This window comes from Amia ocellicauda, chromosome 17 (assembly GCF_036373705.1).
Source record: "Amia ocellicauda isolate fAmiCal2 chromosome 17, fAmiCal2.hap1, whole genome shotgun sequence".
Lineage (NCBI taxonomy): Eukaryota > Metazoa > Chordata > Actinopteri > Amiiformes > Amiidae > Amia > Amia ocellicauda.
The window spans coordinates 20,691,727-20,717,118 of NC_089866.1; the positions used below are offsets into that span (position 1 = coordinate 20,691,727).

A 25,392-nucleotide genomic window follows, 5' to 3' on the forward strand; every position below is an offset into this window, starting at 1 on the left:
CTTCCTGTATCCCTGTTGAGCCCTGTACATATTTTCCATCACTCAAGCTTTACCTGACTGAGACAGACTGCACAATGCCATCAGAGTGGCCAGGGCTCATACCTGACAACATCCACAGCTCCTGCTCTGACTTTGGGGTCGCTGCCCATGATGGAGACGCTGGCGGCAAAGGAGCCATCAATGCTGAACACCACAAACTCGGTGCCCCTGGGCAGCACGGTCAGGTAGCTGTCTGCAAATGTGTGGTCACCCCTGGAAGAGGCAGAAAGAGAGCATTGCTTTAAACTTCCTGAAACACCCCCCTGCTAAAACACGTACTGCTTTGAATTCTTCACAAGTAAGAGACTGACCGGGGGCCCAACCCAGCGTCGGCATTACCTGACCACCAGCTTCACTGGGTACACTCCGATGCCCAGGCGCTTGTTTTCTGGGATGACGTAGGAGATGCGTCCGCTGCTGTTGGTCAGCTCGGTGTCAAAGTAGACCCATTCTCCTGTCGGGGGCTGGGTCATGATGTGTATGTCCACCTGGAGGGGGGAAATGGCAGCACATAAGAGAATGAAAAAAAGGCTTACTGCTCTCAGGACGAGTAAGTTTCCAGCTGCTGTGGAAATGCAAGGTGCAGACCATAGTAAGATCAAGTAGGCTTGCACTGGGACCCACACTAGGGCTCATAATATTGCGTAATTATCCCATGGTATTACTAGGAAACTAATAGGAGTCCTGCTAAAGGCCTACCTTCTCCCCGGTCAGGGTGACCATGTCCAGGGGGCCATACATGAACCTGCCCATCACCACCTGCTGCCCATCCTCCGTGAACACGGCATCGTTCACGCGATGGTTTGCCGTCACATTCTGTATCGACAGAGACACGGACAGGGGCACAGACACAGCTGCGGTCAGAGTCAGATCGGCCTCCCAGGCAGATGCACATGACTGCCATGTCAGAGTTGCAGCAGCACTCTCAGCACCCATCTGCACTGATCACAATGGCTTTCAATGGCTTTCATAAATCAATACAACAATGTAACGTTTGTGGTGAAACACTAAGTCAACATTCTAGCTTCCAGCTAAGCCAAGCAGATCAGCCAATTTTGCAATAATTGTAGTTTTCTCGAGGGGAAAAGACTAAATATATATGTCAAGCAGTGCTGCAGTTATCTGAGTTGCCAGCAGCTGGAGATAGGGGTTATTCCCCGGGAGCTGCTTCGCTGGGGCCCAGGTAAAGGGAGCTGGAGTCTATATCCTTACCCTTATCTTGACGTGGGTCCTCTTCCTCAGCCACTTCTCTCTGGGTTTGGAAGGGCTGAACACAGAGACCTCCTTGCCGTCCAGCTCCAGGATGCTGGAGTTCTCGTGTCTCATGACCTGTGGGAGATACCCCGGCACCCATATCACTGCGCTGCTCTCGGTGACCCCCGTGGCAGCGCACACAGCCACACACCAACACTCAGCCCCACTCGCCCACCCATCACCAACAGCACACACTAATTTTTCATAATCAATGTGCAACCTTTCATCCTTTTTCTGCCTCATTTCAGGCAACTGACATCACAGGGTTCTATGACATACATAATTCTCCTGTTCATATTTTGTGTATCCAATGAACTAGTCTAGTGTTTGCTCTAGATAGATAACTAGAGCAGTGCTGGACAGTTGTCATCACTGATCTTACCTGTCTGAGCAGGAAGGACACCACGTCTGTGGACTCCCAGTAGCTGGCGTGGAAGAGGTGTGGCAGTGCAACTGTGGGGAAGGCCGTCAGTGCGTCTGGGCAGTACAGGGCAAAATCTATCCTCTTTGTGCCCCACCAACGCGCAGCAACTGTCAAGACAGACAATTGCATCAGCCCTGTTTCTCAGCAACGCCCAGCTAATACCCTCTGCCACTGTTGTAACTGCTGCAGAGGTTTTCATTCATTGTGTGTGCCATGTGCCATTGCTTTTCTTTTTTATTTCAGTGATCTATTGGATCTTAGTACATGGCCATGGATGGGAAATAAACAAATGAAAAAGGAGCTGCATCTCTACACAAAAACCTCTGACAATTCAGTGTCAAAATGTAGTCTATGTCTACAACAGGGCATTCCTCAACAGCTACATTAGGGACTGGAGCTAAGGACTCTGCGCCGTAAGAAGCTGCTATTTGTAACAACATGTATGCTTGACAATGCTACTATAAAGCCAGTAAAGCAGATGATAAACTTATTTTTTTCAAATGGAAAATTGCCCAGTCCTTGGCAGATTTTTGGTTCTGGTTGATTTCTCCCAAATTGAATCAGAACTAGTTTTTCATCTTCACTCCATAAAACAAACAATAAAAATCCTCTGTAGAGCCTGTAGAACAGTGCAGAGTTTGACACTTTATTAGTGAAGTGAAGACACTAGATTAGTAAAAAGCAGCAGAAAGTAAATTGGAGCCTATTAAAGTGTTGCTTCTGAAACAGCATTGCATTCTGTATTTTAAATTTAAATCTGTACGGCTCTATACACAGAGCTTTTCAGTTTTACACAACTTATACGATGTGAGGACCAGTTGAAAAATAATAAAATGCAAATGGGGCAGAGTTCTAGGCACTACCAACATAATACATCTTCCCCACAGTCTGTTTTGAGTTAGCCAAATACATGCTGTGAACCATCAATCCATTATTTTCACAACAAACATCGGCGACAGGATAGTACAACACATCTGATACTAGGTAAGACTGATAACAGTTAAGTTTTTAAATTGAAGGCCTGCCTAAGCTAGGTTACAAGCCTACTCCCCCCCCCCCAATAAAAATAATATTATTTTAAAATCCACACATCTAGTAAAAACTGACAAAGCTTGATTGAATGATTGATTGATTGATTGATTGATTGGGATTGATTTTTGTAATGTAAATTACTGATCAGCCTGTTCAATTCGGCTTTACTGAGGAACCCGTGAACAGGGGCGTTTCATTCAGACTGTCACCTCGGACTGTTAGGGCAGGTGATGGGCCTGGAGGGTGACTCTTCCCATGGAACAATCCCAAGTCAGACATTTAGTCAAGAACGGCCACTGTGTGTGAGGACAAGCAGCTAAAGCAGGGGCGGACCTGGTCAAACCTGGTCCTGTAGAGCCACCAGGGATGGCCTTTTTTAATCTATGGGAGTTGGGATGAACAATATGACACTCCTGATGGGCCATTCAAGTTAGCCATTTATGGGGCCCCGAATTACAAATGGAGGACTTCCATCTCAGTTGAATCTGCCAAGTTAGGAGAACAGCCAAGTAATTTTTGAGTGTTAAAAGCTAAGCTGGCTGCAGTTCTTGAACACATCCCTAATAACATGTAAAGCAAGGGCTGATGTGTGGCAGGCCCAGAAACGCCCCTGCAGGAGGGATGTGGTTAATCGTTGGTGGTGCTGGGGGAGGCTGTGATCACAGAGGGGTTAGAGAAGAGGTTGGAGCTGCAAGAAGCAGTTGAAGAGGGTCTGGGGTATGGGGGAATTTGAAGGAGAAGGAGCAGGAGGCGGGGGGGCAGGTGCTGATTCTGCAGGATTTCAGAGCCACTGCAGTGGCGCTACATGAAGGAGGTGGTGGGAAGGAATGCTGAACCCTGGCTTCCCCCTTCCAGAATACCTTGCTCAACATCCAGCTGTGAGATCATCAAAACGCTCCCAGGACTGTGACTGGGCCCCATGGCACTGCTCCGCTTTATATGACTCAAGCAAGCTGGGTCTGTGTCTGTGTCTGCCTGGGGTTTTCTATGGGACTTTGGGGAGGGGCTTCTTAGAAAGGTTTTATTGTATGGGAGAGCAAGTTGGGATAAAAGGCTAAGTTTTTTGGATTGGTTAAGTTGGCATGCTCGGTCTATGAAAAAAAACAAAAACAAAAACAAACAAACCAATTTAAAAAATGATTAATAAAACACAAAATAAACCTGTGTTAATAACACCAGAAATTATTTAATCTTCAATAGAAAAACAAGGCATCAGCTGTGACACAATAAACATCTTTTTGGATGACATATATTTAAATTCAGCTCATTTTTAATTTAGTCTGTTGTGCTGTAATGCAGTACACAGTGAGTGTGAGCAGAACTGACATATCTGTCTGCTCTCTGAAGGAGTGCGGTCTGTTACACAGCTAAACATATCCTGCAGTGTGGTTGATCATCTTGAGATTGGAAGTACTACTGTACTACCTGAGCCTTGATTAGGATTTTGCTCCCTATGTCGGTGCCTTTACTGCTATTCTAAGACCATGTTCACGTCACCATTTCCTAGGGGCTACTGGCTGCCTCTGGGGTAGCGATCTCTGGCCCCACAGTCACAACACACTTTACTGAAGAGGAATTGTTTAAAGGAAAACCTGTTGCCCAAATTGGCTTCCCCCAGAACCCCAGTCAGTGGTGACGTACACCCAGAAACAATTAGCATGTGAACACAGCCTAAGGAACCCTTCTGTTCTCTGTATTTGGAAGGGAGGGGAACACTTTGCAATACATTCCCGACATTTAACAGAAAAACAACAAACCAGCCTGTTATTTTCAGCACACACAAAAACACGGAGTAATGATGCAGAAATGCAGCAAACATCTTCTCTTTTTGCATGCATTGCAGACAAGTAAAAAATAAATAAATGCTTTTCTTGTTTAATTTTTGAAATGTAAACGAGGAATCTAAATGATTTTAAGGGAGAATTACCCAAGCTTTAATGGTACTCCTTAAATTAAAAAAAAGAGACCGTGGGAAGGAACATAATGTGAGGTGTATCAGCTCTTCGGTTGTTTTAGAGGGTCTGAACAAGACACACTGAGTCCCAGGGTGAGCTGAGGTTAAACTGTTCCCTCCAGGGTGATGGATTAATCTGAAATACTCTAGGATGCCTGGAATAAACAACAGATCTACAGCTAACACAGTTCCTGTGTTTAATGATAAGTGATTTACACCTGTACAGGACCCAGAAAAAATGTCCAAATCTTAAACCAAGCCAATGCCAGCCCTATGTGCCAAAATGACGGCCTATACCAAGCAAAGAATACATTTTGTACACCCACCTAAACTGAAAGCCATACGATGGACACTTTTTCAATTAAATTAATATTTAAACACATTCTTCCCGAATCTAAAGTTTGAGTTTTTAAGGTTTTAAATCTGACGGTTTCAATAGGATAAAAAAACTCCCACCATTACCACAATTATGCAAACTTTCAGCAGATCGACTAAAGGTAGCTTGTGGAGATCTCCTAGTTTTGGAGACTACAGCTTGGTTACCACCGATAATACACTAATAATAATGACTTAATATATCATAATTCCACTGAATTCCACTATATATATAAAACTGACAATCAATGCCTAGAAAGGATTCAGTGCATCTTGATCATAATCCGCCCATCACAGCCAATGGTCCTATCCTAGCATTGTACTCCCTATGCAGGGCTGTCTGGTTGGGTTGTGTGTGCCCTGGCAGTTGGGAGCTTGACTGGTGGGCAGGAGAATGGCTCTTGCAGATGCCATTAGCTCTGAGCTGGGCAGTACTTGTGCAGTGTGTGCTGGTCTGAGTGGGTGCCTGGTCATCTCCCTGTGCCTACTGCTGGACTCCATGGGGTGAGAGTGTGGGAAGAGCTGGTGAGTGTAGTGTGCAGGCGGAGGGAGTTCAGTTGTGGACACTTACTGTTAGCTATGTTGGAGGCAGTGTAACTGTCTGCCATTCCTGAGACCTGGCTGGCAATGCTGACCTCACTGGCTCTCCGCAGGCCCCGGCAGTGAGGGGCTGTAATGGGGGAGGAGGGGGACGAATTGTCCACGAAGACAGCACCATGAGACTGAACAACGTCTGCTATTGAGCCGAAACAAGGAAATCAAATTAGGCACGCGGTCCAAAAAAAAAGGGGGAAGGAGAGACAACAGAAAACAAAACAAAAACAAAAAAGGAAACAAAGGGAAAGGAAAAGCAAATAAATTAAAAACTTAAAGGGGAGGAACAAATGGAGAGAAAGACAAGGAAGGAAAACAAAGAAACTCAGATGCAGAGAGGTTTTAACTGCTTTTTTAAAACCAGGGGCATCTGAGGTCCCATTTTCCACACAGAAGAAGCTGTCACGCACAAGGAGGTTCATACCCAACCTCGAAACACAGTGGGGACTACGTAATGCAGGGACATACTACTCTAGTTTTCATTCTCATTTGGACTTAGAGACATAAACTGGACTAGAAAGGGTCAATACAATCAACTTTTTATCTTGAGATTGAATGTTTCAAAATACTCCAGCTCTGAATTGCCTAATTTCATCCTCTGTCAGGAGCTTTTAAACATTTTATACATTTCCCGTTGAGGACATCTTATAGAGCCTTTCACACAGGTGGCCCTGCTCTGTGTTATTGGACACGCTGTGCTGTTTGAAGAGACTCTCGCACCAGCAGGACAGCTTTACACTCTAGGATGGAATTGAGTATCGTTTCAAGGTTTGAACGCAATGAGGTGAAGAAAAATCTCTGTGTTGTCAGAGGGAACACTTTTCCAGGAGGAAGGTGGCCACAATTTAACCACACCCTGATCACTCTAGGTTTTCTCCAATCCAAAAGGAATACAAGTTAAAAAGTTAATTGTATTGCTAGCATAGACTAGGCACATTTTGCATACACAGCTAATTGATTACACAACCCCCACCCCTCAATGGGCATTTCTTCTTTAAGTGATTCCCCCTTTTGGACCCCCATGTTGATAGCTGGTCATTTTCAAGTTGGCCGAGACATAGCAATATGTATGGAAAACCCAAACACACTTTTTGTGCGTTCCATATTCAGAGTTACAGATGTGCTCATCTGCAGAGACTACAGGGACTGCAGTGTTAAACTGCATTAAAAGGTGATACATACAGAAAAATAAAAGCAAAGGGTCTTTGGCCCATTGGTCATGGGATGCTCGTGAGAGTGCTGCCAGTGATGGGCATTTTGCAAAAAGGTCACACTGCTGCATAGTCTAAAATCATAGTCTAAAGGTATTTAACTCCCGAATGTCTATATTCAAATTACATATCTGGCAAACCATAACTGAATTTTATATTTACAGCTTAGAAAAATTAAAAGCTGTAAAATTAAAACATTAGTATGCATGATTCAACAATTCCTCTGTTCCATGATATCATCACTTCCCACCCAGTTCTGAGTATATCTGCCTTAAAACATTAAAAACATCCCAGCTTCCAGGACCTTGTTTTCACTGTACTGTGCAGTTCTGGTAAAGTACTACAGATTATTTTGAACAGCACTTCCTTCAGACAAACTGGAAAGGTGACCAAGAGCATTCAGAGTGATTCAAAATATCTGAGCAGAACAGGGATGTTGACAGCAGCTGACATTGGTGTGAGAACCTCACTGTGGGCTGTTCTCTGGTAGACTTGGTGGCCATAGCATAGCATGACATCATCAGTTTAAGCAATTCAGGTTTTCTCAACAGTGAATAACTGCACAGACTTTACCCTTTAGAAGAATATCAAGTTAAAGTTGTGCATCTAAAGTCAGTGTAAACTCGGGTTCAACTCCCAAACTTGTGTGAAGAGCCCAACAGCCAGTCGACTCGGGGCAGTAACCCAAACATAACAGGAAGAGGCAGAATAGCTTGAACTGCCATGCAAAGGGTTTGGGGTCCCTGGTATTAGTCTATACATTCCCAGACAGGGGGCATCTCCGTGGGACCATGAGTGAAGCAAATACACAAACCACAGACAGAAAAGAAGAACAGAACAAGGAGACAAGTGAACATGAGCAGTCAAGACAGGCGATAAAAACGAGTAAGGAAAGGCTACACACACTCCACAGCAGCTGGACTTTTTACGGAGCCATCTTGCCAGTTAAGAACCGGGACTGGGATACTGGTCTCGCTGACGCCCTCCTGGCAGCGGAGAGCAGTCAATGAGCCACTGCTCTCCATGAGGATTATGGGATTGCTCTGGACTGTCTCGACTAGAAGCAGGGAGGAAGGGGGGATGGGGAAACAAAACAAACATAAAAAAACAACGAAAACAAAAACAAAAACCAGACATGTAGCCACAAACCATCAACAGCAACTTCAGAGTCAAGCCCTTACATCTGGATCCGGGCATGCCAATTAAAATATTAACCAATCAGGTTTTAGAGCAGAGGTGTCAGTCAGGAAAGATAGAGAAGGGACTTCAGTCCCCTTCACCTCATGTATGCACCAGTGATATTACGTCCCAGGTGATTTCATTTGCAATGTATCAGAAATTAGTTTATTTTGGAATATGTTAAACTGAGGATTTTACAATAAATATTTCACTTTATCATTCTAATATAATGTACTATTTTATTACATTACTTCAAACTAGCATTATATTATACCACAGTGTTTTATTTTTTAGCACAACAATGGAGGTATCTATATCATCACATAGTGTGGTGCCAAAGTATAAAACTTATCTTTCTCCATTCTTGGTATCTTGCCATCCGGCTTGTTAAGAGTTAAGGGTTCAACAAGAAAAAGCATTTTACATTTAAGTCTTTTTGAGACCCAGTTAGAAGCACAATTTACAAAAAATGTGTAGATGGAGTTTATATATTATATTGTGTTTTAATATTGATCTCTGTGGTACTTGTAACATCATAATTTTTATAAAGTAATTTATTATGGATTCATCGATTAGCTAACATCACTAGGAAACTGGTAGGAAAACCAGACTCGACTATAAGGGCTAACTGTAGCAGTCAAACAACAAGAGAATGAAAACATGTAGATGAACACAAGCTTTCAAAAACACAGAGCACATATAATATAATGATTGTGCGTTATCTTTTCATACATATCTCTGCAGTTCTCTCCAAAACAGAGAGCATCTTTACAGCATTCAGATTCATGAGATCACAGTGTAATCACTTTACCAGAATGCTAAAGATGAATGAAAACAAGCATAGTTTTTTCATCAATAAACAGATACGACTTCAAACCCTGTGACTTCTTTAAAGTTAATATTATAAGCTGGGTCTATATTGATCGCAATGTTTGACGTCACTGAGTCACCTGAGAAATCCTGCATTTTCAGTGATACTCAGTGACACATCCACTTTAATATTGTCAGCACTACAGGCAGGGAACATTTGTCCAATTGCTTGATGCCCAGCCCCCCGGTAACATGTAGGAATTGGATTTCATAAAAACATTTTTTTTTTTTGTCATTCTGCAATGGAAAGCATTTTCTTCTTCATCTGATTGTCACAATATCTTCTAATGGCTCTTATGCCTAGATACAATCAAAATATTGACCTTCTAACCAAATACACGATGCCTGCTTTCTATTTGGCAGCAGCAAGGAGGAGTTTGGTTTCGGGTTTGGAATTTGTCACAGGTGGGTGGCCCAAAGTTTTGATTCATTCAGAGGTGTAAATGAACCCCAAGGTAGCACTAAAAAGCCTTGGGAGCTAAATATTCACATAACATTCCCTTTATTGTACCATAGCCTAGTGGTACATCGTGGCTGGGTCTGGAGCATGTGTGCGTGTGCATGCGTGTGTGTGTGTGTGTGTGTGTGTGCGTTGTGGTAAGGCTGTGCAGAGCCGCTTGGCCCACTCACCCAGGAGAGCCGAGTTGCCGTCTCCGAGGGGGAAGCGCTGGTATCGCGGCACGTTCAACGGGGGCAGCAGGTGGAACTTCTTCTCCAGCAGCGGCTCCAGTCGGGAGGCAGAGGGGTCGGCTGGATGGAACAGGTTGTACACCTGCTGGCAGGCTGGGCGGAGCTGAGGCACTGAGGGAGGCGCATAAAGGACCCAGTTAAAAGGACTGTACCCAAAGTAAATGGACATTTTTAAATGCTTGTTTATGTATCTGTCCACTGCTTTCTCACCTCAACCCATACATAGCTGAGAAATTACGGTTTTAACCAGATACACAGATTCTCAAGAACAGGAGAATAGCATGAATAGAATAGAATAGAATACAGAATACCTCAGGGTTTGAGGTAAGAGTACTCTAAGGGTGGTTAGGAGTTAGGAGAGCTGAGGTGCATCAGATGAAGCTGTCAGGGTGCATGAATCATATCAGCTGACCTGCACAGTCGAATGATTCCCCACAGGGAGGGGAAGCAGCGTTCTTACCATCCAACGCTGGGATGACGGTTTTCCTCAGTGCGAGAACAAGGCCCAGGGGAGAGCCGAACAGGAAGAAGTCGGACACCTCGAACTCAAACTTCCCCAGGGAGCCCCCGTCCAGCATGGTGGAGCTACTGGACCTGCGGGAGCTGGGGTCATTCCGCAGGACACTGGAGTGCAGGCTGGACACACACATAAAGACACAGAGATACAGAGATGCAAAGAGTGTTAGAATCAAGAAGCTCTAGCCATCCTCAGTCTGAAAGAAAATCCAGGTGGATGAGGTTATCATTTAAGCAATCAACTGTTTAATTACTGCAGTGACTGCCTATATCTATCATGCCCATCCAGCCGCCAGCTGGGCATGTGTAACAGAATCTCATGGTTGCTCACCTGGACAGGAAGGCCTGGTGCTGTTTGATGGTGTCCAGCTCGTAGGTGGACGAGTCGCTCCTCTTGCGGGGCAGCTGTTTCTTGGGGTCATCGGCGCCGCTGCGAGGGATGTCGATGTTGCTGCGGCTGAGGTGCCGGCTTCCCTCCAGGTTGGAACTGCTGGAGCAGTAGCTGTTGTTGACGATGATGCCCGGAGAGAGCAGGTCATTGTCCTGGAAGTGAGAAGAGCCAACAAGGCAAATGTACACAGCACCTTACCGCACCAGTGACATGTCGAAATGCCTTACAAACCGAAACTAAAACCTCCCAATGACCAGGAGCTGGAAACCAAGGCAACGAGGAAGGTGATTAATGAAAGTGTGTGAACATGACATACTTATGGAGTTTTCAAAAACTAGTTACATACATAATAGAATTCTAAAATTACAGAGAGCATTGGGTGCATACAATCGACAAATCAAGGCAGATATGAGCGGAAACAGATTAAAAAACATGCAATGGACGTCTCAGATCCATGATCCAGGATAATACAGTTAATGCAAAGCTGGTTTGGAAAATAAGAGGATGGATGGAAACTATTGCTGCTGCATGTGTCCAAACAGCCATTTGAGATGGGTTTCTCCCATTTTATGCTTTATGTTATGCAGGAAGGTCATATGGGATATGGCAGATATCTATGTTTTTATTTTGTTTAAAACTTGTGCTGCAATGGAGGCCACTATAGAGCACTAGAGAGTCAGGGATGCACACTCAGAGTATCTCCCAGCTTCAGACAGGCAATGAAGATGCAGTGTGAGACAGCTCCTTACCTGGACACTCACCACACTACCTCTGCGGCTGCTGTTCTGGCTCTCCGACACTGTCTGGTTACTGTTACACAGAGCGTCGAATCCCAAAATGCCTCCCACGCAGTCTCCTATCAAACACACCTGCACAGGGGATGGACAGCACATAACAGGAACCATTAGGCAGGAGGAGGCCAGGCCGAAATGCTTCGTTGCCGATTATTATTATTTTTTTACCCGATTTCTTAGCAGACACCCTTATCCAGGGTGACTTACAATTGTTACAACATATCACATTTTTTTATTTTTATTTTTTTACATTTGTTCCCCTTTATACAGCTGGGCATTTACTGGAGCAATCTAGGTAAAGTACCTTGCTCAAGGGTACAACAGGAGTGGCCCCCCCAACCTGGGGATTGAACCCACAACCCTCCACTCCAGAGTCCAATGGGCCTGGATTCATTGCAAGTGAGATTTTGACATTTTTATTGCAAAGAAGATTTTGTTGGATTTTTCTAGCCATTGTCAGAACTGTACTTTTTCTCTTATACAATATTTATATACTTTTTTGCAAAGGCTAAGAAATCTGCAAATAATCAAAGGAGCGATGAGTAAAAACAATGTAAAGTGTAAAAGACACAGGAAAAGCATTCTGACATCACTGTTGAATCTGAGAATATCTGAATTCATATTTAAAGCAATCATGTTTTTGTGATGGCAGATTTTAGCTTTATGAACCAAAGTTATTTTTGGCTGTGCTTTCAACCTGTTTTAACCCAGATTTCCTGGAAGCACCCATCAGACTGGGAGGAAATTTAGAGTTAGTCAAGTCGACTTCGATGTAGTAAAAAAATTAGATCAGCAAAATATAATTCTGGAAGTATTAAGAGCTCAGAGGGAATTTGACACCTGATAAAAGCAAAAATCTGGGGCTGCTGCAGTGAAAGCAAGCCTGGCTGAAAATCCCAAGTGAAACAGAAGGATTTCAGCCACTATCTCTGGGTAGCAGGGAGCTCCAAGTCAACTTATTTTGGGGGATCATAAATGAACTTGACAAGCACAAAGGAAGCCTTGGAAGCTGTCACTCATTTCTATACAGACCATCAAAGGTGGTATTTTAATTACTTTTTAAATACAGATTAAAGGGGGCACTTTTATAATTATGCCATTTCATAATTCTCCAATGTCAGTTCATGTTATTTTGGGGGTTTTGTTTTTGGACGTCATCTTTAAATGTGGCAAACATTAAAACTTCAGTCACAGAATGACCAAGATAGTGACTCACTAGTTGCTACACAACAAACAACCCTTAAAGAAACAAAGACAAGGAAAATACAAGATGACTCCACGCCTTGTCGGATTACAGGACGCCACATTTCTGTCTTTTGGACACTTTTCAGGCTTGACACAGTCTAATATTGCGTTCCGGTTACAACATTTTTATAAAATAATTTGAGCAGCGCCTTTTGTTGATTGCTACAATGCTCTTGAGGAGAGACAGTTAATAATGACAACACTTCTTTTCTCTCAGAACATCTTGAGCTGAGCAAGACGGCTCTGCAGAACATCTAAAGAGAGGCTTCGAGGCAAGTCTCTAAGAATAGCCCCAGTGCCCCAGTAAGACAGATGGGCAGAGGAGGAGGGCTGCCCATCGCCTGTACTGACCTGACCGGTGAAGGAGGCTCCCTCCTGGGATTTGATGAAGTCACCAAACACCTGATTGGCCCGCACGATCACCGTAGCGACCGCCTCCTGGTACAGCGGCGAGGAGGTGGCCAGCAGAGGCAGGGCGGCCAGGGGAATGTGGTCCTGGCTGTTGGACAGACAGCCCTCATCGTAGCTGTACGGACTCAGGCTGCCAGGGGACAGGATAGACCACAGAAAAACCTTACAGACTTTTACAGATGGTGTTTTTCTTTCTTTGGATAAGCAACCTGTTTCAAAACCATCATATTGTTTAGTAATCTACCTAAACTGGGCCTAATCTACCATGAAAGCAGACATTTAACTGCTTTCTAAAAGTTCTGATATTAAGAGTGATTCAATCTTTAAGTGTGTAAGAATTAACATTGTCATTTGAACCTGTTATTTCCCTTTTATCCCCTAAATCTGTTATTAAAATACAGGCTGATTGAAGTGGGGTATCTGATTAGTGTCGCCATTCACAACCTATGTCTAAATCACAAACAGTTAGGAAAGGTGGCTCTTGAAATTAATTTCATAACATAGGACTGGAAAGAAGAACATTTCTGATGGTAAAGTAGAAACAAATGTTTAAAAATGAAATAGTGTGCAATAAGATATAAGATGGCAAAGGCCTGCAGTACTTGGATGAACAGGCAGTGTCAGTCCTTTGTCTTGGTCAGTGTTTCCTGGGGATGAGTGGGAATGTGTTAGGGAAGGACACTCACTTGGACACCAGGGAGAAAGCCTCTGCACAGATGGCAGGGCAGGGCACCAGGCGGATGGCGATGCGGCCGAGAGCGGCAGGGTAGTGCACCCGCATCACCGTCTCGAAGGCCGTGGTGATGGTGTTGACGTCCCCCTGCTTGCTGCTCTGGTCCCCGCTGCCAGTGTCCAGGATGTTCCCCCCATGCAGGACCAGGATGAGGACATGGATCTTGCAGGGCTGCAGAGATGGCTGGGAGGAGCCGTCCTGGGGAGCAGGTAGGAGGAAAGGAGGGCAACAGTCAGCCTGAGTTAATGCTTCACACTGTCAGCTGGAGGGCAACTCAGAGTCAAACTCATGGCAAACCCACATGGCCAGACCGAGGTTGAACCTGCCCCATGCTTTCTTCCACCATGCTTCATATCCGCCAGGGTTTACCATGCTTCAGACATGCTTTTAAACATGAAGGAATAGAGCGCACTACATTTGCATAAGGTATTTTGTCTGACGTGCCAAAACTCACTTTGTTCAAAGAGACCACAAGGAAAGATTGGCACTCACCACAAAATGGTAGCAGCAAGTCCTTTTAAATTGTATTCTGGATCATTTTCAAGCGAAAATGGTAGGAGCATCAGGCACAATGTGGCACAACAAGCCTTCCTCAGGGTCAGTTGAGGGACATTCCAGTGAGTATGGTGTTCTCTGCTTCCTTATTTATTACACATGTACTGCAGCAAACTGATTATAGTGCTATTAATCTGAAAGTGTTGGAGTGTATTATTATTCAGATTATGTTCAGTGTCAGATTTTGCTAATGTAATGAGCACCTGCAAACATGAATAAACCTGTTCAATGTGCACCCCTGTTACCCTGCACCATCTGTGAGCGCTCAGGCAGGGCCAGGGGTTGGCCAGGGAGCTCAGCAGCCCCTCTACAATCAGTCTTGAGCATCTAGTCTGTGAGGAAAGCAATAGTAGGCTGCAGGCTAAAAATAGCAGCCTCCTGCAGTGTGTGCAATACCAATATAGTCTCATCGGCCAGTGATAAAGAGGGTACAGGTTTATCTAATCTGTGCACACAGGAAGGAACTCACTCACATTGAAACCACACAGGATTTCACTCAGATAACGGCTCTAGAATGAGGTAATACAGCCGAGGCTCATTCCAGCTGAAGCAATGTATTTTTGGTGCAATAAAAAACCTTTATTTCTCTCATCACACCAGATTTCCACCAATTAACTGGTATTCAGAGAGAGAGCTGGATCCCAGGTTTGTTACAGTGTGCACAAGAGACTTAACTCTGGCCCACATATTTAATTCAACAAGGGGCAGAATGCAAACAATGAACTATACTCAAACTAGAAAGATATGGTTGCACAATTTTGATGTATTTATTGAGTTATTTATATTAAATTACAGAAAAGATTTTTTAGGGTAAAATTGTATTGCAACAACAGAGAGAGAAATGTGTAAAATATGTTTCTCTACATCTGAAGGTAATAAAAGTAACAGGGTGCAGAGAGAGAACTCCCCTGTTTAGCAGCATAATACAAGGTTTTTCTGAACTCTTTCCTCAGGTAAAAGTAAACATGAATAATTCACAGGGCCATAGATTTAAAACTCATAAACACTGTCCAAGAAATTGCTTACTAGCTGTGCATTGGTGCACCGGTCAAGGGAATCCCTTCCTTTGGCATGTTTGTTCATAGTCAAACATAAGAATGGGACCTTTTTAACAGTGAGCCATGCCACTAAAATCACGACTTGACTGCAATTATAATATTGATCAGTCAACAATTACATCAAAATTGAGCTGTAACGTGCCTTGCCGCCTGCACATGACAAAGTGAGTTACTTTATAAAATAACATTTTAAAAAAGAAGAAAAAACAGGGGAAAAAACATGCTCTCTTGTCTTTTTTTGTTGGTTACCTGCATGTTTGTTTATACTGCTTTTAAATTTCAAGCCAGGAGTTGTATGAATAGTAGCCAGAGAAGAGCATGCTTTTTCATTCTGCTGTTCAGACTGAAACATTATTGTAATGCTACGGTTTCCATTTAAACACAGCCAAACACTTTAAATTCACATGTGCCGTTTATCACTCAGGTCCACGCACATCCAACAGATGTGTACAGTTCTGTGTGTTGGGGGGAGCTGGGGGTTATTAGAACTACTTTTTTTTTTTTTAACACATACTGTAGATTACAATAAGGTCTGAAACTACAAGGCTTCTTTGATCTCATTCTAGTGCTCTAGCAGGGTTAGTTGGGAACCTAATTTCTAAGCAACGCAAACCACTAGTGCAGCAGGGTCTTAATGGATTTTGTATTTTATTATTTTATTTTTTCTACTTACTGCTGAAACTCTGGTCACTGTAACTTTAGGGATAGCAGAGCTATCGTTGGGACTGTTAACAGAGCTTTGCATCTGTACACAAGAGCACAAGCTAAGATGGAGACTGCAGAGAAACACAATGACATCACCCCTCCCCAAGCGTTACAAGCTATTCAGATGCCCCTTAGCAATAGGACAGTGCATGACAGTGTCTCATTCAATGCGTTAAAATGTTCACGTTAACAGTACATGGATACAGTAACCTCGATCTCAAGTCTTGAAACTGCACTGACGATATTAAAGCATGCATTAGACTATTGATTGTACAGCTTTGACAGTGACTTGCAGCAAACTGAATTAAACTAATCTATTTTGTTTCATAGCAATAATAAAAAACAAAAAAAACAATGCTGTCAATAACTACAGAACAAATATCAGTGCTTTACAATTACATTTATGTATCCATTTATTTAATTTTTAGGCACAAGGTTCTACAATGCTGGAACATCCCCCTGCTACTGCTATTACTGCCACACTCAGCATCCACACACATGACGATCACTGCGCTAACGTGGTGAGAGCACTGTGACTGGATCAAAAGTCGGGAATTCAGGAAGCAGATGTTGGATGTAAGGAATTGTAAAGGGTTGGAATGAGACAGAATCAGATTCCATACTTTATGATCAATTATGTCTCATATACATATACACCGATCAGCCATAAAATTATGACCACTGACAGGTGAAGTGAATAACACTGATAATCTCATTATCATGGCACCTGTCAGTGGGTGGGATATATTAGGCAGCAAGTGAACATTTTGTCCTCAAAGTTGATGTGTTAGAAGCAGGAAAAATGGGCAAGTATAAGGATCTGAGCGACTTTGACAAGGGCTAAATTGTGATGGCTAGACGACTGGTTCAGAGCATCTCCAAAACTGCACTCTTCTGGGGTGTTCCCGGTCTGCAGTGGTCAGTACCTATCAAAAGTGGTCCAAGGAAGGAAAAGCAGTGAACTGGCAACAGGGTCATGGGCGGCGAAGGCTCATTGATGCACATGGGGAGCGAAGGCTGGCCCATATGGTCCGATCCAACAGACGAGCTACTGTAGCTCAAATTGCTGAAAAAGTGAATGCTGGTTCTGATAGAAAGGTGTCAGAACACACAGTGCATCGCAGTTTGTTTCGTATGGGGCTGCGTAGCCTCAGACCAGTCAGGGTGCCCATGCTGACCCCTGGCCACTGCCGAAAGCGCCTACAATGGGCACGTGAGCATCAGAACTGGACCACAGAGCAATGGAAGAAGGTGGCCTGGTCTGATGAATCACGAGTTCAAGGTGTTGACTTGGCCTACAAATTCCCCAGATCTCAATCCAATCGAGCATCTGTGGGATGTGCTGGACAAACAAGTCTGATCCATGGAGGCCCCACCTCACAACTTACAGGACTTAAAGGATCTGCTGCTAACATCTTGGTGCCAGATACCACAGCACACCTTCAGAGGTCTAGTGGAGTCCATGCCTCGACGGGTCAGGGCTATTTTGGAGGCAAAAGGGGGACCGACACAATATTAGGCAGGTGGTCATAATGTTAAGGCTGATCGGTGTATATACACTATGGTTTATTGTATCAGTTTAATTTTTTACGTTCTTGGTTTAACGAACATGGAGCAGAGAGAATTCATAGTAGCTAGCACTGCTTATGCATGTTAAAGTAATGCAGCAGGACAGTCTAATTATTGGCATTTCTCTGTCCTGTATGTTTCATTGCATTTTGTGCTTTGCAAAAAGCCACGTACCTCAATGATGCCGAGTCCTTCCACACCGGAAGCAACTGTTGTGTCCTGGTAAAGGTCTCCTGCAAACGAAACAAGTGCATATCTCAACCAGACAGTTGGCAATTCAGACTGAAATGCATCTACACAAGTAGTTGGCTGTGAAACAAGGATCCACAGGCATTAGTAAAAAAGTCAAATGCACACGCTGACATTTATTATGTTTAGCGATTTATATATAAACAGTTTATATCACAAGATTCATTTAAGAGATCTTGTATCAGTGGACACTTTTCAAAAACGTGCTGAGTCATGAGGAGGATATGTGGGATGAGAAGCTGATAGTCAGTCATGTAATATCTTATACATCTAGATACCCATCGTTAAGCCTCTCCAATTGGTCTGCTTTGACTAGTCTAATGAACGTCGATGTAACCAGCACCCAACTAACAGAGAATCTGATGTTATGATTTGCACTTGGTCTTTCCTTTCAGTGTAACACAGGCTGCGATACTCTTATTAGACTCTGCTAATCTCACCAGGCAGGGGCTCTCAGTGAATTACAAGGGTTCGACCACATTGATCTTTTAAAGATAATCCTATTGAGAAATGGGAAGGGAATTATAAGAGGTTGGGGTTAAATAAAGCAGTGGTAATGAAATAGCAGATCGTTAATACCAGAGCTGGCTAAAGCAGGTGCTGCAGAGTTGCTGAAGAGTGACATATTACAGTCTGGCCTCCAGGGCCATGTGTGGCCTCAAATAAAATAGTAATAAGATATATGAGCACAGCAGTCAAAAGCAGGCTGGGAAGGTTATTCTGCTCAAACCAGTAGATCGTCCCTAAAATACCATCATACAGCTAAGAAAGAGTGAATAAAAACAACAGAAAAGGACAGAAATTATACTGATGCACTCAGGTTTGCAAAAGTTCTATTTTTCTCTCTGCCCCAGTGTTGCAGTTCAGTTAATGAAGTGCAATCAACCCTCCTTGGTCTTCTAATTCACCTCCAGCTGACTGGCCTACCTTGGACCTCATCTGTATCTGTGGTCTCGATTTTATCCATCAGGTCATTCGAGCTCCACTTGGTGATCTCTTTTGGAAAGAGCTCTTCGTTGTCAGACAGGTCCTCTGCATGGGAAAACGAAATGGGTGTATATTGAACAGCATAAACACAAATACACTTCAAACATTGTGGGTCTGTAGTTCATCTGCCATGAACAAAAAGGATTCTGGGAATTGCCAGGAGAAGGTACACAACTGACTGCACTATAAGGGTGAGGTGGGCTTGAAGAGAGCTAGGGTTTCTTTGGCTTAGCATACTACAGCAAAGGTTTCTCAAAATGAGAAACAAAATGAGACAGAAATAAGTTGGCAATTCCTATTAAGGAAAATTGGAATAAATAGCTCTTGATTCCACATAACCAGAAGAATTATGAATGGCTCCAATGAGATGAAGGCATGGACAACTCACCGTGCGCGTCGAAGAACTCATCGTCAGAGCTCTCCTCAGAGTCACGCGCAATACTCTGCATCCTCCACTCGGAAATGCTGTGACGAGACGGACTGCCTGCAACAGCGGCCAGGAAAACAAAGCGCACGGTTAGTGTGCTACTGCTGCTGCCGGAGAAACCCCCAGCACTTTGTTCAGCCTCCTGCAGGGACTGTAAACGGCCGCAGGGAAGGGTAGTGACAGCGGCGTCTGGCTGGACGCCTGGAGGAACTGCAGAGCGCACGGTGTGAAGTTAAAACTATAATGCTTTCCAAGGCTGGAATGGCTGAAAGCAGAAGTACTGTCACCAGGATACCAGGCTGCTGCAGCTACTGTTTTTTCTGATTTTACTAAGCATCTCATTTTCCAGTGAAATGAAGTAAACATCAGAAAAATATATAGTGCGGGGTCATCATCATTTGGTACAGAGTTCCCATGATCTTAGGGAGCTACAACTCTTTCATACTGCCTTCGTATTTCTTGAATAATTACAAATGTTCAGTCTGACAGCAAATGATGCATCCATTTTTCAACTACTACTATAATTATTATTTGTACACTACTGACTACTATATTTGTATTGTGACAATGTAAGTTTAAGCAGAGAACTAAACCAAGTCTAATAAACTATTAATTTACGTTTCTCCCCACAAATGATTCTGCCTGGGTGCGGTGATGTCAATATGTACTACTTGTTCTGGAGAGCAGAGCAGCGTCTGACAGTAAGTCACAAACACAGGTATTCTCTGCAGCTCAAGAGATCTGCTAAACATAAAATACAGCAGAGTCCCCTATCTATCACAGGACAACACAAACTCTAATCAGCCTACATTAATTTTATTTTATAACTGTTTTGAGACCTTCTGGGTCCTTTAAAAGGATTCTTCACATGAAGAAAGCCAAATAATTGGGGGAACCACAGTACTCCAGCCTCTTCTTCTCTCACACAGTGGTTACTTTGCATGGGTCTGATGCATCACTTTTCCACTGAAAAACTCATTAAGATGCTCTTTGAACTTTAGATAAATCTCAGGCTAAGCAAATCCAGATTGTTGTTTTGTCCAGAAATGTCCCTGTAGTTATTTTAGTGCCAGGGCAGGATGTTGCCCTCTCTTTTCCTGGATTAGGCAGCAGAATGTGAAATTTCACATTTCCCCAGTGCGGAGCTGTGTGGAGCTAATCTTGGAGATGGAAAGTAGGCCACCTATTGCAAGTTATTGTGTACATGCACTCCTCGTATTCTTCATCACAGTGGTTGTGTTTTAACCCCTATGCACCGCCCCGGATTCGTAGAGAGAGAGATAGAGAAAGAGAGAGAGGCTAATTACAGCTTAGTCTCAGTTTGCCTGCACCCTAGCCCCCTTTGGGAAAAGAAGGAATGTGATTGGCATGACAATGGCTCCTCTCCCCCAGCGATGACGTCAACAGTTTCTATAAATACAGCTGGAAGTGCAGCCAGGCCCAGATGGTGACAATATTCTCAGTTTGCGCGGGAGGTCGTTCACGGGGAGCACAGTGCTGCCGCTACAATTGTCAGGATGAAAAGAAAAAGGAAAGGAGCAGAAGCTGTTAGACACAAACAAGGGATAAGAAACAGGATCCTGGTGCCTGGAAGCAACACTGCTGTGCTCCTGCCGTGTTACACAGCACTCTCAGCAGGTGCAAAGGGCTCCGGCACAGCTCTCGCACTGGCAGACACCCCCCGCGGTTTTTCTTTGGAGTATACATTACTTACACATACACAAATAATTTCATTCTTAATTGTGATTCAAGTTTAGGAATGATTAAAACCCGTGCCGGGTCGACGGTGGCAGACACATATCAGTCGTGGAGTTGGACACAGATGAAGGCTTTTCATCATCATCAATAATCACACCTGTCTATGTCTTTTATTAAAGAAAGGAGTATTATGATAAATAATATCAATATTACATTTCACCTTCGTTGTCCTTCAAGTTTTTGGCCTTTTTAAATCACAAACCCTCAAATTAAGGGAATTTCAGAACTGGAGAGAGGCTGAAACCTTTGAAAAACACTGTTGTCCACAAAAATATATCCTAGCTCTGCAAAATTGTATCACAGGTTCATTTCACTTCCTGAAACTTTCCAGTAACAGTTTTACTAACAGTTATGGCTTCAGTCAGGGCATCTACTCAGTGATTTAATTTTTAGTCCCCAAAAAATAACAAAGTGTCAGTACAAGTAGCTTTTAGGCAAAGCCGTCAGTCAGATGGGTTTTAATTAAGTTCGTATTAATGTGTCAGCACTAGCACAGAGGCCTGTCTGGAGGGATTACTTATATATGTCAGCCCAGAATACCTCAGGCAATCTGCCTGAGACAAGGGACCTTGCAGTGCGCAGGGGGTGGCTGCTGGGAACTGAATTCCCTCAGTGTTCCCTCCTGCCCTCCCTGTGACTACTGTTCTCAGGTGTGCAGAGTCAAAGAGGCCTGTACTGTGATACACATCACCACACACAGTGACCCTGACTGGCTGGTGTAACTCATGCTGCGGAGACGCAACAGAGAATGAATCTCTGATAAAAAAAAAAAGGTTTGTTTGCTTCTTTGTTTATGAATGCAGCCTTCTTTAATTCTGTCAAATCTAAGGGTGAGTGCAGTTTAACTGCTTGTGACAGTAACTTGCATTAAGCTGCAAGCTGAGTTTTCATACTAAATCAAAGATTTGTAAATAATTGATTATTCTGCTGAGGGACCATGCTCGAATGGGAGATTAACAATTGCTGTTACTGAAATTCTTTTAGCTACACTGAGTATTTATTCATTGTTTAACAGTCACCTACAAGTATCTTGCTTTATGTTCTGCATTACAGTATGCATCTCTTTAACCTCTGTGGATATGGTACAAGAGTTGTAATAATTTGCAGATATGCAGAATAGAACTGCCTCTCACATCACTGCGCTGAAAATGTGAAGTGCTACCTCTAGTTTTGTTAGTGTTAAAGTTATGTTTTTTGTCACAGCTGTAAAGAGCAGCTGCTGAAAACAGTTCTGAACAGGAAGTTCTGGTTTAATTTCAGTACAAAACAACTGTTACAGATGCTTATCAAGGCTGTGTTGATCCACCATGTCACAAAGCAGCAGGGTGTTTGTATGTATGGCAAGCCAAGTTATCATTTAGATATGATTTAGCTATTCAATTGCATTTCAAAATATCATTAAATATTTATGAGATATCTTCAACTATTTAAACAATATCTGTACATTTATTTAAGATATCATTAAATATTTAGAGATATCTTGAAATGAATTAGAGATCTCTATAAATTAATTTCAGATATCTTCAAATGCACTTACAATATCTACAATTAATTTGAAGATATCTGGAATTAATTAAATTTAGACATCTGAAATACATTTACAGATATTTGCAAATGACTTCATGTATATAGCCTGAGATTATCACTTCCTGTTCACTTGTTCATTAATTTCTATGTAACTGAATGAGTAAACAGGAAGTGATAATCTCATCCAACATACAGGGAGTCATTTACAGACAGCTTTAAATGATTTGTAGATATCTTGAAATTAATTGGAGATATCTGGAAATTAAATAAATATGTTTTTACATGAATTAAATGCATCTTTAAATTAATTTGATTTGTAAATGAGTTAAATGAGATCTCAAATTAATTTAGAGATATATGTAAATGATTTAAAGATATCCATAAGTATTTAAAGATATCTTGAAATGCAATTGAAGTAATCTCAAAATTATAACTTGGCTTGCCATATGTGTGCGTGTGTGTGTGTGTGTGTGTGTGTGTGTGTGGGCGGAAAAGCGGGGTGCTCACCTCCTCTCTTGGATGAGCGGGACGACTTGGAGGAGGTGGACCACTGCTTCGTGAGCCCTGCCCGGCCTTGCAGGGAATCTGCCATGGCCCCGGCCGGCTCCTCGGCCTCAATGGAGGACATGGCCTTGGTCTCCTGGTCCTTGTCCCCTGGCGAGGCGCTGGCCCCGTTCTGCTCAGCCTCCTCGCTGCAACTGAACTGCGCCATCTTCTGGGCCAGCATCAGCTGCGTTTCGCGCTCCAGCTGCCGGATGTCGTCGATCGTCAGCCCGTACCACTCATCTTGCCAGCACCAGGCTTGGCGGTGGGCCCTCACCATCACCTTCCGCAGACCTGCAGAAACAGACAGAAACCAGCCATCACAGACTGCAGGAGGACCGTGCCACAGACACTACTGCAGGAGATTTCAGGGCCACAGAATGACACCCATGTCTGTCTCTTCCACGTTCATGAGCTTTGGCAGAATCCCAATAAGTTGATGTTGATGGATGGAGCATAGTGGAAATGGATTTGGATTTGGGTTGAATCCTAGAAATAGGTGTGCTACTACATACAGTAGCTTGGACATCTTGTTCATATGTATTATCAACCTAAGTGGAGGTGGTTGGGGTTGGGAGTGTAGTAAAGTCATTCGTTAAACAGATTTGCCGTTTAAATACGCAGACGTAGATGACGGCCTCTTTCTGGCAGCAATCAGGGTACCTGATGGAAATCATTTAGCCCCATGCCCTTCACTTCAATCTCATTTGGTCTCAACAGCTGTGTCCCAAGCTCGGGCAGCCCTGGCAGGCCCTATAAATTAACACTGGAATGGGATGGGCACAACTCAGATTCATCTTTACTGGCTTGTTGCAGATTTTCAGATTCTTCATGTTTAAAAAAAAAAAAAGGCAGAAGACATTTGTTGAAGAAATTACAAAAATAAAATAAAAACAAAAAACACAAAAAACAGAAATGATGGGCTTTCATGAATTACTGTAGTAGACAATTACTGCCAGGCTGCTGTAGTTTGATCATTTTTAATATCTCACAGCACTGATTAAAAAAAAAAGCCATAGCCGTAAAATCCAAATGGAGACTGCTGGGATTTAATGGGCTGTCTAGTTCTTTGATGTATTATGTTTTACTATAAACAACTTTGAAAACATCAGCAAGTAGTAGGGAATTTAAAATAATAATAATCTAAAAACATAAGTATTAAAAGTAGATGTCTGGAAAGCTGGCTTGAATCTACCTCATATACCTGCTACCTCTCTCAGCATCTTATTCAGCAAATTGGGCATTAAGCAGTGTCAGCCCAGTTAAACGCGGAGTAAAGAAGGCTGTGAACTGCACAACTAATTAATCAGCTTCTCTGATGTCTGGTACAGGGTTTCCCACACAAATGTGCTCATCAGTTTAGCTTTTCACTCCATATTCGGTCTGAGCCTTGGTGCAATATATTTAAACAATACATTACACCAGCAAAACAAAACTGAAAAGGGCTCCTGGGCTATTTCATTGCTGTGCCCTACTGTGTTAAGAAACAGTGTCATGTGTATGCACAGCAACATGTGCAACTCAAGCCTCACCATAAAAGTGAGATGAGTAAACAGTAATTAATTTTAACAACTGAGGGGTTGTAGCTAAATTAAATAGACAGGCAGCGGTGGTGTGAAATTGAAAGGGCTGCAGCTGGGAATAGCAAAAAATAATAAATTAATAATATCAACAGCATCATAGCAGTACAATAAAAAATAGAATTGGCAAAGCGCGAGGAAATTAACTCTTCATTGTAGTCACCCAGACTAAGGTTTTTGGTTGTGTGGGTCTACTCCTGTATTAATCTTCATTAATGTCATTTCATTTAAACCTGGTTAATTATTAAGCAGATCAAACTGCACTGATTACCAGCTGTACAGTGCCCCGATTCTTCCAAAGAACAGCCGACACCTGGCGTCCCCTTGCACAACAGCGATAAGACCATCACTCAGGCCTATCAATAAACCAAGTATGAAACTCAGATGTGGAAGATGGGTCAAAACTCGGCTTTTCCTTCTCAGCAGGAGTGAAGCAAATAGCAAAGCACTCACAATAATTCGAGCATATGATAGAAGATGGAGAGGGATTTAAGAGGCCAGTCAGTAATGTTAACATTGTCTGGACACCTAGTCAATTTCAAATGTAAAACTTCAAGGCACTAGCTAGATCATTGGTTCTCAAACATATCACCTGAATCGGGGGGATCTCCATGGACTGTACAAATCACCAGTATATCATACAGTATACCAAAAAGCACATAAAATCACTATTAACAATAACCACAAGCTTCCTTGTTTTAGGGTGACTTTACTTATCTAAA

General features: G+C 43.0%; 1 protein-coding gene across 5 annotated transcripts in view; it reads right to left on the bottom strand.

The window, feature by feature from the left end:
- pitpnm2 (phosphatidylinositol transfer protein, membrane-associated 2) overlaps positions 1 to 25,392 on the bottom strand; it is a 101,578-nt gene that overhangs the window by 6,226 nt on the left and 69,960 nt on the right. For 4 of the 5 annotated variants that reach the window (XM_066689890.1, XM_066689889.1, XM_066689892.1 and 1 more), the window contains 18 exons: positions 23,055 to 23,384; positions 19,224 to 19,319; positions 18,776 to 18,880; positions 17,774 to 17,832; positions 13,666 to 13,910; positions 12,920 to 13,109; positions 11,279 to 11,398; positions 10,470 to 10,681; positions 10,083 to 10,258; positions 9,563 to 9,733; positions 7,788 to 7,940; positions 5,650 to 5,814; positions 3,610 to 3,840; positions 1,676 to 1,824; positions 1,252 to 1,368; positions 739 to 855; positions 379 to 527; positions 103 to 252 (listed from right to left, as the gene is read on the bottom strand). In XM_066689890.1, the coding sequence (XP_066545987.1) occupies positions 103 to 252; positions 379 to 527; positions 739 to 855; positions 1,252 to 1,368; positions 1,676 to 1,824; positions 3,610 to 3,840; positions 5,650 to 5,814; positions 7,788 to 7,940; positions 9,563 to 9,733; positions 10,083 to 10,258; positions 10,470 to 10,681; positions 11,279 to 11,398; positions 12,920 to 13,109; positions 13,666 to 13,910; positions 17,774 to 17,832; positions 18,776 to 18,880; positions 19,224 to 19,319; positions 23,055 to 23,384 (2,935 nt within the window). The remainder of the gene's footprint in view (positions 1 to 102; positions 253 to 378; positions 528 to 738; positions 856 to 1,251; positions 1,369 to 1,675; positions 1,825 to 3,609; positions 3,841 to 5,649; positions 5,815 to 7,787; positions 7,941 to 9,562; positions 9,734 to 10,082; positions 10,259 to 10,469; positions 10,682 to 11,278; positions 11,399 to 12,919; positions 13,110 to 13,665; positions 13,911 to 17,773; positions 17,833 to 18,775; positions 18,881 to 19,223; positions 19,320 to 23,054; positions 23,385 to 25,392) is intronic. The other variant, XM_066689894.1, reaches the window with a different exon arrangement.